This window comes from Centropristis striata, chromosome 20 (assembly GCF_030273125.1).
Source record: "Centropristis striata isolate RG_2023a ecotype Rhode Island chromosome 20, C.striata_1.0, whole genome shotgun sequence".
Classification (NCBI taxonomy): Eukaryota; Metazoa; Chordata; class Actinopteri; order Perciformes; family Serranidae; genus Centropristis; species Centropristis striata.
Genome location: NC_081536.1, coordinates 22,269,060 through 22,284,730, shown reverse-complemented (window position 1 = coordinate 22,284,730; position 15,671 = coordinate 22,269,060). Strand labels below are relative to the sequence as shown.

The 15,671-nt window shown below is 36.7% G+C and overlaps 2 protein-coding genes across 3 annotated transcripts in view; one reads left to right on the top strand and one right to left on the bottom strand.

Annotated features, from left to right (window-relative positions):
- Positions 1-6,751, top strand: part of ugp2b (UDP-glucose pyrophosphorylase 2b) — a 36,516-nt gene extending 29,765 nt beyond the window's left edge. For both annotated transcript variants that reach the window (XM_059359371.1, XM_059359370.1), the window contains exons 7-10: positions 168-365; positions 3,901-4,143; positions 4,688-4,792; positions 5,889-6,751. In XM_059359371.1, the coding sequence (XP_059215354.1) occupies positions 168-365; positions 3,901-4,143; positions 4,688-4,792; positions 5,889-5,996 (654 nt within the window). In that variant the 3' untranslated portion in view covers positions 5,997-6,751. The remainder of the gene's footprint in view (positions 1-167; positions 366-3,900; positions 4,144-4,687; positions 4,793-5,888) is intronic.
- A 1,947-nt stretch (positions 6,752-8,698) lies between these two features.
- LOC131993733 (caspase-14-like) lies at positions 8,699-11,633 on the bottom strand. The gene is made up of 5 exons (XM_059359740.1): positions 11,312-11,633; positions 11,021-11,234; positions 10,811-10,924; positions 9,961-10,067; positions 8,699-9,268 (listed from the first exon to the last, which is right to left on the bottom strand). Exons 1-5 carry the CDS (start codon positions 11,501-11,503, stop codon positions 9,086-9,088), a joined length of 810 nt encoding a protein of 269 aa, XP_059215723.1. The 5' UTR covers positions 11,504-11,633; the 3' UTR covers positions 8,699-9,085.
- Between the last annotated feature and the right edge of the window lie 4,038 nt (positions 11,634-15,671).

Sequence of the window (15,671 nt, the reverse complement as noted above, 5' to 3'; positions counted from 1 at the left end):
GCCTTTAATACTGTAAAGCCTCCCTTTTTGGCATCATTATTAATAAAATGCAGTGGCATTATAAAAAATATATTTCTCAGGGAAAACAAGGAGATTTCTGTTGCACCTTGGAGTCCATCCATCACACTGTTAGAACGTGTTGTAAAATATCTGACTCTGGTTTTCAGGGAGGTACGCTCATCCAGTATGAGGGAAAACTGCGTCTGCTGGAGATCGCTCAGGTGCCCAAAGCCCACGTGGACGAATTCAAATCGGTTTCAAAGTTCAAGATCTTCAACACCAACAACCTGTGGATCTCTCTGGCTGCTATCAAGAGGCTGCAGGAGCAGAAGGCAATGGACCTGGAGATCATAGTCAACCCCAAGGTGAGTGAAGAGGGGACTGTATACTGAGGAGGCTCACTGAGAAGCTTATTTAATGTGCAGGGAACAAAACCTCAGTTTTACAGTTATAAAGCCTAAGCATGAAACTTACTTATGAATCTAAAGGAAAAGTGAATACAGCAAAACAAAATTTAAACAAACAAGATGCTCTAGAAACGACTCATGAATTACCTTTTATAGGTCGGATGCTGGAAGCCTTGACAGGTCCAGTTCAAAGAAGGGTCAGACCAGGATGAGTTGACTTTATAATACGTGCTCAGATTAAACACTTCCAATAACCAGCCAACAGAATAATAATCTGTCTCGTTTAACCATCCGCTTGCGTTTGAAAACATTGTGCTGTGAATAGCAGAGCGGAGACGTATCTGCACCACTCCTCTGCAGAGACGACCACTTCTTCTGAATAAATCATAACTCATGAAAAGAAATCCAAGCATGCTGAGGAAGCCCATATTTCAAACTCTCGTTGTGTTTCTGCCCTCCTGCACGGATCGACTCTCTGAGCCGTTTGTTGTCATGCGAGGTTTTTGCATACATAGGAGGGGAAAAAAGGAGCTTCGAACCAATCCAGTTTTCTGGTCTCCTTTCTGGGGGTTCATCCGGCCCACATGGACTCCAGTTTAATCTGTGTGTGGTGTGTGTTGTGTGTGGTGTGTGTGTGTGTGTGTGTGTGTAATGAATGCATTCTTTCCCTCACAAAAATGTTACTTCAAAGGCCACGTCTGTGACTTTAAATTGCATTTTTCATTTTCATTGTACTTCCTCACTGAGCTTGTTTGTCCAGCTTTAATTCATTTCCACACATGTTTATTTAAGGAAGCAAAGAGTAAATTTGAAGAAAAGTGAGGCAGTAAAAATGTAGCTATTTAAATTAACACGAAGGAAAGGATTGAGTAAATGCTTGATCAGTTTAATTTAAATGTCCTGATGTGGATTAGCATGATTTATTGCAGCATAATTTTGAGGCTCCATGTTTATCCTTTATTGCCCTCCAAAGCAAACACATTTGATGTGATGTGATTTGATGTTATTTTGGTTGTGCTCACTCGAAGGCAACACACTGAGCCTCTGCTTCCCCCCACCCCATCAGTAGAGAAGCACCACCTCAGGGTATGCAAATCTGCAACCAGCGTAATAAATTCAGCGCTGAGCCCCAGCCCCATTCCTGATTATTGCTTTCTCGGCCTATAGACGTAATTTTCCAGCCCTGGGCTACAGGATCACACACCGTGACATAGCAAGTGTTATATAAAGCCACACAGCTCTGCACAGTTATCACTGCTTGCATAAGTATGTGTCCCATCTAGGTAAGAGTGCGGCACTGAAACCGCAGAGTTAGAGGGGCCCGTTTCTGTTAAAGCTGTGTGCACTCCTGATACTGAGAGGCACTTAAGATAAAAGCGTCCATGAAGTGGTGAATGTTACGCAACTCCTTCTGGTAGTTATACCTGAGTTATACCAGATGTTTTTATTATTTCACTGTCATCCAGTGAAACTCTTCAGTCTAATTTTAGTCTATCATATTCACCTCTTAAACTTTCAGAATATGCAGCCATGATAACAGCTCTGTGAGGCCGAACTTAAACCAGTGACAGGTCTATAGTCTCAGGTGTAGTCAGCAGATTATGAGAGTCTTTCAACTCAAGAGTTACCAAAGTAAATATTGGTCATATTTTTCAAAAGCCACGTCTTCTGAACATTTTTCACCAAATCAGGAGAAAATTAATTTTGATCTGTTGTTCTTTGTCTCAGCAACTCACTCTTGTTAGTCAAGCAAAAACAGCCAAATATTTAGGCCTCAATGTTGTACACTGTTTTTATACAGACTATGGTTCCAACAGTATTTGGCTAATGTCTACATAAGAACTCCTGAGTATTATGCTGCATTCAGGACAACTCTGAACTCAAACATTTGCTGACTTACTAGAAAAAAGTACAATGGAACAATGGAATTTAAGGACAGCTGAGGCAGATGGGACTTTAATCACAGGAAGAGTTGTAATCTGTTTTGAACATGTGTTGTGCGGTTGGCTGCCAAAAAATATACCAATAAAAATCTTCATTTAAATACATATATTTTACATTATTATTTTGTACATTTACATTTTTATACTTGCCTGTCCCTGAATGACAAGTTCAGTAAACAGTAAAATAAAGAAAAAGTCCCATGAGAAAAATAGTCCTAAAATGTTGACTTGATGATGGTGCTTGTTAGAAAAATAGCTTGAGGAAACCTTGAAAATTTAATTATCTGACACCAACACAAAAATCCTCACCTATTTTCTCTGCGCAGATCGTTGATGGGGAATGATGAGCAGGAGACGTCCAAGTTCTCAGTTTAACATAATTTTATTACAATACATCAAGAAATGTGCAATATTTTTCAGAGATTTCAGGTTTCAGTTTGTGAAGTCTGAACCCCGTCCTTTCCCTCGAACCCATTATTTATCCTAACAATTGTTTACTCAGACATGAAGGTAGATTTCTTCCAGGAAGTTCCGCCTTCTTCATCCGCTGATTCGCCAGGCTTAATCAATACAGAGACACGTCATGTCACCGGGCAACAATCTCTCTTGCCCGGTACATCACGTCCGTGCCCGGACCTGCCAACAAACTTGTTAGGACAAACATTCTGCCTTGTTATGTCTTACAGAGATATAACAGGAGCCAAAGGATTTTCAATGTCTATATGTATTCTAAAGTCTAAAAAATATGAACCATACAATATATTCTTTGTGATTATAGAATCTTAATCAGTTTAAGCAAATTGAAAATATGTAATCAAAGTAATCACAGTTTCTAAACCAACATTAACACACATAATCGTATCAAAATCATATTGCCTGATTAATATATAAATGCATAGAGAGATAAATAGTACACCCAAGGTTTAGTGAATTACGCATGCATAGTGACCTTCACCACACAGAGACAGACAACAGACACAAAAGAGCGACACAAAAAAGAAGCAGAGTAATCAAATCATTTTAACAATAGAGAATAATCAAATTATTCTAACATGCTGCAAAGGTCAGAAGATCATCAAAGTTATAAGGATTCCTCCTCTGCACCACAACGTTTCTTCCATGCAATACTATTAATATGGACCAAAGTGGTGGACTGACCCTCCTCCCTGACATATCTGGAGAAACAAAGCTTTAACCAATTGAGACTACAGATTTGTGTTCACATTTTATAGATAAAGAAGCATCTGTGCTACATTTTTGTTTCATTGGCAGATATCTAGAGTGAAGTCCACTATTCCTAAAGGACAAGAATAATCAGTTACATGAGCTGTGAAACAACATGATTCAGCTTTTTCTATGTAAAACTATTTAAATGTCTAAATTACACATGAACCTAAATATTCTGTTGGCTTTCTGTAGCGTTGTGGTTTGTGGTTTATTTTTGTGTTTTGAGAAAGCAGATAAACTAACTTCCACTTGGAGATATGAATCAAAGCATATACACTTTAGTGCAACAACAGACATTTTAATTTTCTTTCGTTTCTCATCAGACTCTTGATGGCGGTCAGAACGTCATCCAGCTGGAGACAGCGGTCGGCGCTGCCATCAAGTGTTTTGACAACGCCCTGGGCATCAATGTGCCTCGCAGCCGCTTCCTGCCCGTCAAGACCACGTCAGACCTGCTGCTGGTCATGTCCAACCTGTACAGCCTGGACGCCGGCTCGCTCACCATGAGCCCCAAGAGAGAGTTCCCAACCACGCCGCACGTCAAGCTGGGCAGCTCCTTCACCAAGGTAGTAATCATACCACAGGCAACAAGAACTGTCACTGATCAACTGATTGAGTTCAGTTAGTGTGCTTTAATTATGGTGCTATGTACACTTTGTTAAATATGAAAAACTAAACAGCACACATTTAAAGTTTGGTTCATACAAACAGAAAAAGAAATGTACCACTTCCCCGTTCTGCTGTCTATCTGTACAGATACTTTTCAGTATTATCTCATGGAACAGAATTTGTCAGGAAGCGATTGGATGAGAGGGGGAAATATCTAATTAAGGCAATCTGAAAAGAAATAACAGGCTTCTTCAATTAAAAAGCTTATAATATACATATACATATACAAAAATATACATTTTCTAGGTGTGTCTGAAAGATGCTTTTTGGTCTTGTTGGGAAAATTGGGATCTTGACTAAAACTTCAAATGTGATTCAGAAGGTTTAAATCTTTTGTCAATTGATCCACATGGCTGTAAAGATTTAAATAGTTCCTACTACGACTCACACACATACAGCAGGTCGTTTACCAATTTCCTTATATGTTTCGTCTGTATTCAGGTTCAGGAGTACCTGACCCGCTTCGAGAGCATCCCCGACATGCTGGAGCTCGACCACCTGACCGTGTCTGGAGACGTCACCCTTGGGAAAAACGTTTCACTCAAGGTAAAACATCTTCAGAATCAGGATCTGGTTTATTTCCACGTAGGTTTATACATACACAAAGTCTGCTTTGAACATAAGCATGGTTAAGAAAAAAAATTAACAATGAAAGCAAAAATGAAGAGACAAAAATATGAAAAGAGAAGAAAATTTAAAAACAAAAAAATGTTGAAAAAGGCTATAAATATATGAAAAGTTAATTAGCAAAAAATATTATTTAACCAGCACAATTTCAATTGATTTTCTCTTGATTGCACAATAAAAATACAAAATTTAGCAAATCTATAAATGTTTAAGGTCTCTTCTTTCAACAAAAACAAAAAAAACTAAAAATGTGTTGATATAATAGATGTCAATATAATAGATGTTAACATAACATGTGGAGTCAGTGGTCTGTTTGTTAAAGAGGCCATCAGCAGATTAGAAGAAGCTGTTTTTGTGGCTTGAGGTTTTGGACCTGATGGACCGCAGCTTTCTGTCTGAGGGAGCGATTCAAAGTGTTTGTGTCTGGAGTGAGAGGAGTCGGACACAATCTTCACTTTAACCACTTTTAATGAAATAAGAATCAGTTTCATCGTGATTTTAAAAAACAAACATACATTTTTATGTGAATAAGTGTTGTGTGATAAAAGATTTCAAGGACATAAATAGCACAACATTGTATTTGTATGTGCAGAAGTGTCTTCGGTTGAGTGTGACAACCCAGAAAGATCAACACATTATTTATTCTGGGGCCCACACCGAGATGCACTGTGGATATTAAAAAGGCCACTAACCGTGAGTGATGTCTGACCTACAGCTTTTTAAGCTTCTGTATTCATTGACGTGGTAGAGATGAAGTACAAAAAGACGAATTAGAAGAGATAAATCCTTAACTTTTACTGACTTTAGTCTGTAAAGGAAGTGTAATCCTGCGAGAATATAATCCGGTTCCCACCTTCAGGTCATGAACATCATTAACAAGGTTGAACAGAAACTTCCGGTGTGAAAGGAACCTGTCCTGCTGGCAGGTGGCTGACATTGATTTATTGCTTTAATTAGATCCTGCCTCCCTTTCTGTCTCCGACAAACAAAAACTCATTGCTCTTCCTCCTCGCAGGGCACCGTCATCATCATCGCCAACCACGGAGATCGGATTGATATTCCAGCTGGCTCCATGCTGGAGAACAAAATTGTGTCTGGCAACCTGCGCATCATGGACCACTGACGCCTTTTTCACACACAGAAAAAATCCTCATCATGTGACCTATTTGGCTCTTATCCCAGTCATGTGACCTGTTTGTCTTGTTTCAACACATTGTGAGAGAAAGCAGCTTTTCCCCTAAAGGGTGTGTGTGATTGCATGTGCAGTGTAGTTTCCATGGGTGATGCTTGGGAGTGCTTGTAGCTGAGAAATATACTGCCATCTGCAGGCAGTTTATTATATAATATAAACCTTAAAATAGTGTTAAAAATAAGCCCCTTATAGCTGTCATATTAAACAGACTAATATCCATAATCGCAAGAAAAATCAATCAGATTTTATTTTTTAATTGTAGTAATATTGATTCTTTCTCTGCCAAAACACATTAAAAATAGATAGTATAATAATAATAATAATAATAATAATAATGATGTTCTTCATCCTCTGTGTGCTCTCACAGCACTGCTAATGCAGTCACATGGTGTACTAACATAAAGAGGTAAAGTCATGATGTTATGGAAGAGTTTTTCAAGCACAGACTTCACCGTGAGAGTCAACATGGTTCCACAATTCAGCTGTGACAAGATTTGTTTAACTGAGATATAATCGAGATAATGTGCAGTTATATTTTGTAAATGAGTTATACGTGAGGCTCGAGACTGTCCCAGCTCACAGGTACATATAATACATACAAACAAGCAGCCATTTATCCTATATGGCAAACTTTATCATCCATACTAGATGACTTGACATATAGAGAACTTGTGACTTATACGTCACCCCAACTTCCACTGAAGAGACAAAATCATCATCATCTGTGTGGAGTGATGCAATATTCCTCAAATTAATACATAAATACAAACATAAATGCCACATTTCCACATGGTTTCCATTCGTTCGAGATTTGATTGCCGCTGTTTTTATTTTTAAAGGTTAATGACAGCAGGCCAAGTCCACACAGCATTTTATGGCCTTTTGTGCACATGCAAATTATGTTTAAGGTCACTAAAAACTAACCTTTTGTACGACTTCTTGCATGTTCAGAAACTTTTCGGTGTTGATCTGTAGACAGGGAAAAACGTTTTTTTAGGCTTCTGTTTGCCAAAATTATCATCATCCTTGGCCAACATGGCCTTAGGGTTCAGGTTATAACACCACCTGACAGCGCTTCAAATGTTTTTGCATTTCCGTTTTTTTTTTTTTTTTCCCAATGCTTCTGTGGACAGGCTTTTCTTTTTCCTGAAAACAAAGCAGAAAAAATTACAACAACCAGGCACGTGTGGACTAGATTTTCATGCCAGTAGTGGATGGAAATGTGCATTAATTTGCATTTTGTTGAGAAACTTGACTTTTGTCTGTCTCTTGTGTTGTGCTGGGCAGGTAGAATAGAGTGGAGGTTTTTTTTGGCTGCCTGCTACGGCTGATGATGAGAGCTATGGCTGAGAATGAACCAAAAGAGTAAAATTGCGAGCCAGAAAATCAAAACAATGAGCTGAAAAAAGCTTAGAGGAAGTCCTAATTCTCTGAGTGAAAACCTTCAAATAAATGTAATCCTCTGATCGATTGTTAATATAAATGTTTTCATTGAGCCAGCTTTTACAGGATAATAATGAATTATTTACTTGTGGAACAATTTTGAAATCTTACTAAAGTGAGGTTTGTGCTGAGAAATAAATCAACTTTCTTCCAGAGCAATTCCAAATAACTTCCACTTAACAGAACATAGAAAGTGACGTGTTAACAGCCTCGGCTTCGGTCTGTGTTTGGAGCTTTTTCCAAGACTGTAATGATCCATATCCAGGCACGCTCCCAATGCCTTGAAATTATATGTAATAACTGATATATCATGTTGGAGTGAAGGCCTTTATTTGTAAAGTCCCTGTGTGATGTAGACGATGAGAGATATCACCGTGCTGTGCATTATTATTGTCGTTTTTATCCCTTATGTTTGCTCAGATTATGACCTTAATGTTGTATGAAACCTCATGCCTCCACTGTGGTGTCGCCTCTGTCCATTCCATGACTCAGCGTTAACTCTTCACACACAGCTAGAGACAGGAGGTGCAGTACTTACTGCAGCTTTGGTTTACACACTCACACACACACTTACAGATTCAGACATTTTTAAAAACACAAAGTTTCAGTGTGAGAATACTTGAGATGGGTCTGCCGCATGCAGACCAAAAGCCTGAAAGCAATAAGTGTTGATCTGTGACAGTGGCGAGGTCTCAGCCCGGCCCAGTTCTGACTCGTCAGAGCTGAATAAAGTGCAATATGAAATATAATAACGAGCATGCGTCATCTGTTATGTCTGTGCACAAAATCATAATTTTAAAGTTATTATTTCAAGATATTTTAACAATAGATACTAAGTAATTATTTTTAAGTATGAAGTCATTATTTTAGATACTAAGTCATTGGTTTTGAGTTAATAAGATTATATTGAGGTATAAAGTAATTTTTTTTTAAATATGAAGTCATTATTTTGAAGTAAATAGTCATTTTTAAGATATGATGTCATTATTTAAGTTATGAAGACATTTTTTAAGATACTAAGTCCTTATTTCGAGGTATGGAGTCATTTTTTTAAAGACAGGAAGTCATTATTTTGAGACAATAAGTCATTATTTGGTAGGCCTCTATTGAAAAATGGTAAATTGTTATTTTGGATACTTCATGTATTATTCCATAGACAATATGAAAAATACAATTCATGCTGTACATGTCTTTATATGTCATTAAAAGTTCAATATAAAAATAAAAACAAACTTTACAAAGCACAATAATACAATATAACGCAGAAAGTCAAACAAAAGCAAGGCAAATGATTAGTAAATTAATACAATAGAAAATAATAGAAACATCAATAGAGGGCAAACATTTCTGATTTATAGACATTCTTTAAAATTGATCAGTAAAAATCACTTCTAAATCAATACTTTATAATCATTTTACTACTTTAAAAATAGCACAAATGTGTAACCAAGAGGCAAACATTCCACCAGCCCATAGCTGAAAAAACCCAACTTGAACTAATACTTGCACGTCACCTTTTTTGAATCATACATAGAGAGTCTTTATACATTTTCACAAGTAACATTGTGACCATTTCCTTACAGGTACAATTTTTTATTCAGACGATCAACAATATGCAGTGGCCCTCCCACTGGTGCTGATGTTTTTCTCCTCCGTCCTAATCCAGGCATCACCAGGTTCTGCTCGATCTGCCAAGAACGTTCTGCTCGGTCTGTTTTGTATCCATGTCTCTCTATTCTCTTCTGCAGCCTGTTATTCACCTAAAACATACAGAGAACCAGTCATTCATCTGCTCCAGTGTTCAGTTCAACAACAACTATTACTACGTAATATGTTCTTTAACAACCTTTTTTGTGACGAAGATAAGATGATGACATTAACCATTTGGAATAAGTAGAAAATAAAATAAAAATAATACTGTAAAAAAAAATTTTTTTTTAAAATGTTGCGCTCTTCAGTGCAACTTGAACGACATGATTGAATCTGCTGAGACGAACCGTCATGTGACAAATATTCACTGAAAATCTCTTCTTGAAAGGTGCTATATAAATTTAAGCTATTATAATTGTTATTATTATTTTTATTTTATCATTATTACTATTATTATTATTATTATTATTATTATTATTATTAAGTACAGGTTGTAAAAATGTAAATAGTTCATTATGTATAACATGTGAAGATCAAAATATTTCCTGCAACATTTATGACACTTGTGGGCACTTGGAAAAGTGTTGTATACATAAATGACATTTTATTCCAATTAAAAAAAAATAATAATTTATCAGAGAAGTGAAATACAAGGCCACAGTGATTAAAATGTAAAAAGAGAAAAAATGTAGAACAAGAACTAACAATAATCTTGGACTTTTAGGTGTAAAGCACCATAAGGCTAAATGACTGCAGCCCTTGTCTTGATTGCACTCACTCAGCAGCAGAATTTTGTACTCACCATGGTGAAGAGGTCGTATATGCTTTTAGAGTCTGACTGAGAGAAAACATTGTTCATCTCCTCAAACAGCGGACTGCCAGTGTCAGGGTAACGGATGGCCAGGTTCCCTGTGTAGAGAGAAAAAAATTGTTATTTTGAGGTATTAAGTCATTATTTTAAGATACTATCATTATTTTTGAGATATTAAGCCGTTATTTTCAAATACTAAGTTATTATTTTAAGATACTCATTATTTTTGAGATACTAACTCATTATTTTCAGATATTAACTCATTATTTTTAAGATACTAATTTTTTCAGATATTAACCCATTATTTTATGATACTAACTCATTATTTTCAGATATTAAGTAATTTTATGATACTCACTCATTATTTTGAGACATTAAGTCATTTATTATACTAAATCCATTTTTTCAGATATTAACTCATTATTTTACATACTAGCTCATTATTTTAAGATATTAACTCATTATTTTATGATACTAACTCATTATTTTTGAGATATTAAGTCATTATTTTTAAGATACTATATCATTATTTTTAGATACTAACTCATTATTTTATGATACTAACTCATTATTTTTGAGATATTAAGTCATTATTTTTAAGATACTATATCATTATTTTTAGATACTAACTCATTATTTTGAGATGTTAAGTAAATATTTTTAAGATACTAACTCATTAATTTCAGATATTAACTCATTATTTTGAAGTATTAGGTCATTATTTTTTAAATACTAAGTCGAAAAAATAGTCAAACTTAAATTGCCTTCATATGCTGTTTCAAAATCTTTTTTCTGTGTTTGTATGTTCATTTTTGGGGGGTTATATAACCTTAAAAAACACCTGGACACACTGCATAGACAAAGAAGGAATCCGACTCCGATGGCCATAGTTGCTCCAGATCAACACCTGGCGGCTCACTTGCATCGAAGCAGGGCTGATTTGAACACTGCTGGACTTCAAGAAAGAAAGGAGAAAATAGCATGTTGTCAAAAACAATCAACACTTTATGGGTGCATTATTTTAGTTCCAGTTGTGTTATTAATGACAAACCTCCTCGACATGCTTGTATAACAAACAGTTTGGGGTTTCCACGCAGCGTTGGGCATCTTCGATTGTCAAACGTCTCAAAGATCCTCTGCAGCTCAACATGGCCATCGGACACGTGGATGTGCCCGAGGCTTCCGTGGGCCATGATAAAAACTGCGAGGCAGCAGACGTCTCCATCCAGCATGTTCTTAAAGTCTTCCAGATCCTCCATTAGCCCCTTCACACACAATGATAACAATGTTATGCCCAATAAGAAGAAAATAGTAAAAGCAAGTAAAGGAAACGTTATCTTACCGCTTTGGTGAACTGGGTATTCTGATAACAGTGAAATTCATTCTGGGCGCAGAATTTAACCACACGATTGATGTCGTGCCGGCATCCAGCTCTCGATGTGTCACAGATTATCAGAGCCATGCGTTTTCCATCTAACGTGTACTTTTCCTCAGGTTGGTATGCCTGCAAAAGAAAAGAAAAGGAAGCTGACATTATAAGTTGCAGTCACTCTCATTTTCTTTCTTGATGATCGCTTAATAAAAAGTAGGAAATAATCTGGTTTTGAGCTGCTACTAGTAAGAATACATGTTATGATAAGGATATGTTAATGTGGAGTAAGTCAAATAGGCTATAGCAGTAAAAAAAAAAAAAACTACGATCATTATCTCACTTTTCCATTTATTTTAAACATAACATACATTGAAACCACAAAAAAACAAGATAGAGCATGTATGTTATGCAGTAAACCAGCAATTTATTGATTTAATGCAAAAAACAATACGTGTTTTTGGCAAGGTAACAAGGTAACTGGGTGGGTTTTGGTCGAACACATTTCTGTGCACCTTCAAAATAAAAGCACTGCAGTTGTTTTCATTTCTGGGACCGACAGGGAAAGTGTCAAGATTCAGTGAGACTTAAACTCTCAGAGGGTATAATTTATCCAATGCCCATTGCAAAACATAGTTTAGAAATTATACAACAAAGACACTTTTTATAACTCCAGATCTTGCTTAAATCATCATGTTTGATTGTCATCAGCAAGTTTTTCTGAAGTGCCAAAGTATTCCAGTGTAATCTTATCCAGAATACTTTCAATAGAGCCACACTTTAAATGAACAACATGTTCTTTTCTGCCACTAGGGGTCTCTCAGTTAAAACATAGAAACAGACACAGTTTGGTGATGTCTTGAAGTAGCCTGGAAAACATGTCAGCTGTTGTCATTACCTTCATCTTTCCAGTGTCTCATTCAGTAGATTTTAACCAGGATTTAACAGGAAGATCCAGAGTGGCTGCGTGCCAAGCAGCCTCTCTGGATCTCTGATCAGCAACCAAATGAAACAGATCGTTACCTTGATTAAAATTATGTTATTTTCCAGGGTTTGAAAGCTGTTGGATATCAAAAGTTTAGCCGATTCTTGAACCAGATTCTTCTCTCAGACTTTCAGCTTCTACAGACAAAGAAATTTAAAAAAGATAATACTTACAATCATGTTGTGTGGTTGATGTTTATCTATCACCATTGCTTGAAGACTCAGAGCCATTTCTTCCTCTATGTATGTGTGAGTTGGGCTTTCATATGTCGTTAAAGTCTCACAGTATCTGGCTTGACTTAGAGCGAGAAAACGTTCAGTGTCGACTGCTTCCAGACAGACTGCTGCATATTTCTGCTGCTTGATGTCCCATTCACCCTGACAGAGAGTCTCCTCATCGTATTCGGACCATGTCCGTCTTGCCCACCGAGCATTTGTGCTGATTTGGTTTGAGTAATTTTCCATCTTTGACAACTAATCTTTCAGAAAGTAACAGAAATGAATCCTCGATTTTATGGGCACCAAAACTGAAAGGTGAGCTTAAATACTACAGAGCCACTCCTCAAACAGGACAGAAGCTGAAAGGAATGCCATCATTTCTATCACTCTATAGATAGAAACCACACCTGTGTCAAGGAAGCAGAAAACATAAAAACATTCCTGGCTTCTTTAATAATCAAGTGTTAAAGTCTTGCACTGGCAGCTTTGTGAAGCTGTACTGGCATTTTTTTTTTTTTCGTTTAGCAATGTCACTACCTGATCCATGCCGGATACCCAATTTGTTTGCCTTTTTGACAAAGCAACTTGATGATTCAAAACATTTTTTTATAAATTAAGTACATTTTGTTTTTGTTTATGTATAGAATTTCGAATATATGGAGCTAATGAAAGAGCTACGGTTAGTTCCTGAGGTCTCTTAGGGTTTAAATAAAAAATAATGTTATTGATGGTTTTGCTCATTACGAAATATACCATTGAAATGTTAAAATCATGTTTTTCTTGGTTTTGTAGAGAATGTCTAAAATATGGAGCTAATAAATATAGAAGATTACATTTCTTCTACCTGATTTTGTAAAAAATGTCTCATACACGGAGCTAATTTCAATGTTTTTCTATTTTTGCTTTTCCTTATTTAGCAAATACATTTTTGTTAAAGAATGTGTCACATATGGAGGTAATTTGTTCATCCAATAGCAAAACTGTGAAAATGCTTGACAAAAATGCTATTTAAAATAAACGAATCAACCTTATTCATTCAAATACTAAAGCATAAATATATATTTATGTGAATTTCTTAATGTCATAAAAATGGCAGTAGTGACAGGAAGTAGAACAAATCAGTTTTCAGGTACGGAAGCTATTGAGCATAAAAACATTTGCTTACTAGTCATAACCAAAGAACAAGACAATGAATCTGATGGCACTCAACGAAAAGGGAAGGGATTACCGATGTAATAAGGATTTATTCTCCGGGAATCACATTTCACAATTATATCCAAAGACAAGACGAGATTGCCGACCTTTTTACAGCAGAGTTTCACTTCCTTTTCAGATCTTACTAACTTCTCAAACAATTTGATGTTTTCTAATTTGTCCACAGGAAAACATGTATATTAAAATTACTCAAAACTAATAAAATCAACCAGTGTCACAATTTGGGGCTCAAAAAGATGAAAATAAACTTTTCATATAAGCATGTCTGTCAAATATTATCAGGGTTTAAATTCGGACTCGACCTGAATGCCATGACTGTGATCTCGATGAAACTGAAAGTCTTACACACACACACACACACACACACACACACACACACACACACACACACACACACACACACATACACAGACAACAACAAGTGACAAAAATAGTTTTTCCCCTTTCTTTTGTCTGGAATTTTCTGATTACGTCAATAGAACGCGATGTTCTGAATGCCCCGGCTAACGAGAAATATTTGTTATCTTTGGCTTCCAGTAACTCCAGTCAGTGATGCGTGATGTTCTTGAATCACATGACTGCCGGGTCGTTGCGTGCTTTTTGGTATGTTGTCACTTCTATTGTAAAGAAAAAAAACCACACTACCAGCTCTTATCAAAAGCAAATATGGAAGGCACAACATCTTTACACACAAACCATACAATGTCACTTCTTTTTCTTGAAAAAAAAAACATATGTAGACGTTCAGGAATAACTCAGGACGCTCAAAGTGAAGTCGGATCAATGATAGATATTATAGTTTTGCCAAAAATGCTTTCTGTTCGAGGCCAGAAATTCCAGTCTTTCCACCTCTGCTGTCACTGAGCCGGAACAGGTGTCAGTTAATTCTGTTGATTGCTTTGATCTGATTGCCTTTGATCTTTGAAGTGATTACAGTTACAGATACATACACACACACATGCGCGTAAGCGCGGACACTCCTCACACATGCATACACATGCTTCAAACACGCACACAGGTAACTTTATGCGATTTTCGCCACACACACACACACACACACACACACACACACATTTTGAGGTTAAAGGGCATAGTTTGAAATCTCTGAAGAATCTCATCATAGTGTACACATACCGGCAGTAGCCCCCGTGGCCCTTTCAGAATTTCCCCAGAGGAAATTTTTACACCTACGATAGTTTTGCTTAAGCACTTATATATCTCTCCTTCTTCAAGCGCCTTTATTGCTTATCTCCTCTACTTATACGTTATTCAGTTCTGTTAGCTAGCGATAGCTCCTCTCTCTCCTTATATCAGTGGTTTTGTAGCCTAAATTTAACAAGCCTTTTTTTAAAGCAGCTAACCATACATTTATGTAGTAGTCACGTCATCCTTGTAACTACAACACTTCCGGCATTAACATACATTTTCTTTTCTGTTTAAACTGTCTTGTAGCCTAAATTCTACAAAACTGTAGCTTTTTTTTGCATACATGAACCGTACATGTATGTGTAATGATGTGCAAGGTATTTTCTAGAACGCCTTGCTCCGCTCTGTACAGAGAAATTCTCATATGTGTCGTTGTGGTTGGTATTGACAAACGACCTATACTGTGGTTAAGGCGGGAGATCTTGACGTTATGTTTAGTTTAAATAAATCAACGTTGAATTCTAGTTTCATGTGGGGCACATACACGTTTGACCCATCCAACCGTAGCCCCCCTGCCACCTGCCTCTTCGGCCTTTGTCGCTTTTTATACTAAGTCACTTTGCTTATGTCAAAATTACTACAGCCACTAGAAGTCAACACCAAACAACGAACGTAAATATGGATCGCAATAAGCTGCGTGTACTCACACACTATGGGGGTGTTTTTGGGAGGAGGAGAGTCTCTTAGTTTTGGTATTTTTTCGTGCATT